Source organism: Bidens hawaiensis, unplaced genomic scaffold (genome assembly GCF_021521415.1).
Source record: "Bidens hawaiensis isolate Kalapana, Puna unplaced genomic scaffold, B.hawaiensis_p1.1 tig00004817_1, whole genome shotgun sequence".
Lineage (NCBI taxonomy): Eukaryota > Viridiplantae > Streptophyta > Magnoliopsida > Asterales > Asteraceae > Bidens > Bidens hawaiensis.
The window spans coordinates 551,028-555,085 of record NW_027491300.1 but is presented as its reverse complement, the minus strand read 5'-3'; the positions used below and the strand labels follow the sequence as shown (position 1 = coordinate 555,085).

Genomic DNA, 4,058 nt, shown 5'->3' with positions numbered 1-4,058 from the left:
AATCGAAATTCACATGCTGCATATCTATTTCGCTATATGTATTTTCATATAACGAATTAATATAAAGGATTAAACTATTCTACAAAGGGAAACAATAATGAGAAGGATTTATAAGCACATAAAAAGACTCCTAAAAAAAGTTTTAAAAAATAAATAAAAAAACGATAACTCAAAATATAATAAAAACGAAAAAGTAAAAACACACAAATGTTTTCACCGTCTTTCTCGTTCTCTAAAAAACACACAATAGTAAGTGAAAAAAATCGTTATGTCTTTTTGTTTATCATTTTGTTTTGTGTTAATTTTCGTCATTGATTGTGTTTTTTTCTTTAACATTGTGTTATATTTTGTTCGGCACTGTGTTATATTTTGTTCGGCACTGTGTTATATTTTGCGATCTATAGTGTCGTTTATTCATTTTCGTCATTGTGTATTTGATCACACTATTATGTCTTTTCGTCAATTTTTTTTTTAAACGGGAATGATGGCGTAAACATTTTAGCTTTTTTATTTTTTTTTCGTTTTTATATATAATTTTAGTTATGATTTTTTTATTATTTTTTCTTAAATTTATTTTTAAAGGTTTTTTTTATATGGTCAAAAATCCTTCTCACCCTACTTATTTTTTTCTTTCTTTTTATTTAAAATTTACCCTTAATATAAAAAAGTTGAAATGAACGTATTTTATAATAATATTATGCTAAAAATACTAGTAAATATACTAACAATTTTATAATATATTACATCTCTGGTTTTATTTATTAAATAACCAGGATTGTTGTTTACATCTTAGTAAGCACCAAGAATTAACGGCAAATCTACCTCATCACACCATTCCACACACCTAGTTTCATAATATGAACTCTTCACTTCATTTGGCAAATAACTTACCCAAATTTGACCTCCAATCCTCCATTTCAACACACTCCCTTCCATTTCCTTGTTTAATCTCCATTTCGCCACTTCTAAATCATCAGAAAATACCCAATTTCCAGATTTAGTAAAAGACCTATTCGCCCCTGTATATCGTTTTTGAAAGCTTTGGCCTACTTGATCGCGATCCACACGACCATTGACACCACCATCATCCCCAACATGTGGTTGCCACGTCGATATCTCCACACCCGACATGTTGTCACATAATGTAGTGTCGAAAATCGCCACATGGCCATCCGAGTCGTGGTCCCATCTCCATGTCTTCGCCTTTGTCCTTGTAGTCGTCCTAGTCATCGCCTTCATCTTTGGAACTTTCGATTCTCCAAAGGTACCCTTCAATATCTTTTGCGTTTCCGTCTCTTTCTCAATGTTGTCCGTGGACCCACCCAGGGTTAAACTCGTCACATAACTTGCCCCAGACTCCGGTCCGACCCAGACCCGGACCCGACTTGGGAAATGCCTCTCATACATGTAAACATTGTTCTCATCATTCTTCCCAAACCCTAATTTTGCCACATGGACCCTTATATTGTCCACACGGGCCTTAACCAAAATAAAGTTTTCTTTGACTTCAACTGAATATTCCAACTGTATCACAACCTCTATCTGTTGGTGGGCCAGTGCGTATTTTAGCACACACTCCTTCGTTTCAAACATTGTGCTGTAGGAGCGGTTGCCGGCGCGTGCCATTGCCATCAGCGGCGCGTACCCTTTCAAAACCCATAACCCGTGCGTCTCCGCCGCGTAGGCAAACCCTAGGTTTTTATAACACGGAGTTAGTAGCTGTAAACCTACAGCCACCTCTCTTAACAGCAAGCATTTCGTTAACATGTACCCACACGTGCGCATGATAGCAAGCTCCACGTCGATACCGGCCGAAACAAAGAAAGCCCTCAACACCGGCGCGTGAGCCGTCGAGAAGGCTTCTAGGTTAGGAGCCAGCATGGAGTTGAAGTAAAGGGAGCCCACTTCCGACGGCGCGTCACATGCACACAGCCAGAACAACCTCGCTAGAAATACGAGGTTAAAAAAGGTTGAAAAGGATTCCAGCGAGTGCGAGTCAAGGATCCATGAAACCGGGTCAGGTTTCAGTTTCTGGAGCTGGGAGCGAGGGCACGTGGCGGTGATGCTATCATGCGCAGTAGGCGAACGGGTGATGATTTCTTGGAGGAGTTGGAGTACGAGAGGCAAGAATGGTTTGTCCGAGTTAACCTGTATTTAGGCAAATGTTAGAGGCAGTAATATGTAAAATATAAGTTAAGTATATAATTGTATGAACCCTATAGGGCATGAATGATTAAGAGGTTGTTTGGTAACAAATATTATATACAAACATAATTAAGCATTTAGAGGTTGTTTGGTAATCTTTTGTATGATCGAGCATTAAGAGGCCTGAATATTAAGAGGCCTGAATGATTAAGAGGTAACATCTGAATCGGTCAATATGTTTCTAAAACTAACCTATTAAGAGTTGTCTTTGACCCAAACACATTAGCCTTTATCATGTAATCTTTAAGAGACTGTCTTTATTTAGACACACTAGCCTTTATCATGTAATCTTTAAGAGACTGTCTTTATTTAGACACACTTAACGTTCTATTTAGTATTTACCTGACACGTGTCAGAGACCCAGAGAGCCTTTTCGTCATAGGATACGTAGAAGGTGATTGCTAGAAGATCTGAGTTGGATGAGAATTTTCTTCTTGCTTTGAGTTGAAGAGACTCGGTTGAACTCGCCAGCAGAAAGGTGAGTTCGGAAGTGGAATCGGTTGGCCACTCGTCCGAGTTTGGTAACTCGGATATCCATGACCACAAGTCCATTTTCACGCAAAGTTGTAAAATTCTTCGTATGTATGTATGTGTGTGTAGTATATTGGCATATGAAGGGTGATAATATTTTATAGGGGAAACGAGTGACTGAAAATTGGATAACTTGGAGGTGATTATGGCCGCAGAGGGATGTTATGAGGTTGGTGAATTTCAGTCACTTGTTTTTGGTTTGGTTTCATGTGCATTAATGGCGATGTTGATTGTATTTTCATATTATCGTCTCATTCTTGTATATAGAAAATTTAATTACAAGAACATCCTCAAACATAACCAAAAAGGTTGGTTACGACTTACGAAGGGAGAGAAAATAATCTTTACCAAATTGGGTTTGCATGTGAATGATATCCGCGGTGATAAAGATTTAAGAGACACAGATATTTTTAAAATATAAATATTAAAAGAATGGTTAAAATCTGTTCTACCAATTAATAAGCGAAGACCATATAAAACTTGATTTTGTTGAACTTTTTTCACGTTAAATAGATAATTTGATAAGTCAACATTTATTTTCTTATATTTTATATTTTGTATTTACGCATTCTAGAATGTTAAAAAATTAATTAAAAAAAATATTTTTATTGCATTGAAAAAGATTATACTATAATGACGTTATGAAATATGGACCCACATATTTAGTTTTAGTTTGTTTTATATCGTACAACATTAATGAAATGTACGTAAATATATAGAACTTTGAACATATTAAAATTTTAGTTTGTTTTAGAGAAATTAAGATTTAAATTTTAGTTCAAATATATACCTAACTAGTTTTTAACTCCCCGTCTTACTTGAACCCATTTTGATTCATTTACGTTAGGTTATGTTCATATTTGGATGAAGCATTAAATTAATTATCTACTTAATTTTTATATTTGTTTATTTATGTTCATTTGTTATAATTTGGGTATTATTTTATGAAAAGTTTCATTTAAGTTAAACATAAAGAAAAAGAATCATTAATGTAACTAAATCTATATTGGAAAATTAAATTAGAGTTTGATAAAAAAAGAGTTTACAAATTAATAAGATGTTATAACTTGTTTAAAAGCTATCAGAGTTTGGTGAGACTCATCACCCGCTTATTTTATTTATTATAAAACTGTTTCTTATAATTATAAATAATATTTAAAAAAATAGGACATTAAGTTTTAGAATATCCAAATCCTATTTTATAAGATTTGAATATCTAATCTTTGGTGAGATTAATCTTTAATTTAATGATATGTTATAACTCGTTTAAGGGCTATCTGGGTTTGGTGAGACTCATACCCGTGAATTTGGATCAAACGCAT

The 4,058-nt window shown here is 34.3% G+C and overlaps 1 protein-coding gene across 1 annotated transcript; it reads right to left on the bottom strand.

Annotated features, from left to right (window-relative positions):
- Positions 1-662: 662 nt before the first annotated feature.
- LOC143628113 (uncharacterized) lies at positions 663-2,919 on the bottom strand. Its single transcript, XM_077097781.1, has 2 exons — positions 2,548-2,919; positions 663-2,148 (listed from the first exon to the last, which is right to left on the bottom strand). The coding sequence occupies exons 1-2, from the start codon at positions 2,755-2,757 to the stop codon at positions 790-792; spliced, it is 1,569 nt and encodes a 522-aa protein (XP_076953896.1). The 5' UTR covers positions 2,758-2,919; the 3' UTR covers positions 663-789.
- Between the last annotated feature and the right edge of the window lie 1,139 nt (positions 2,920-4,058).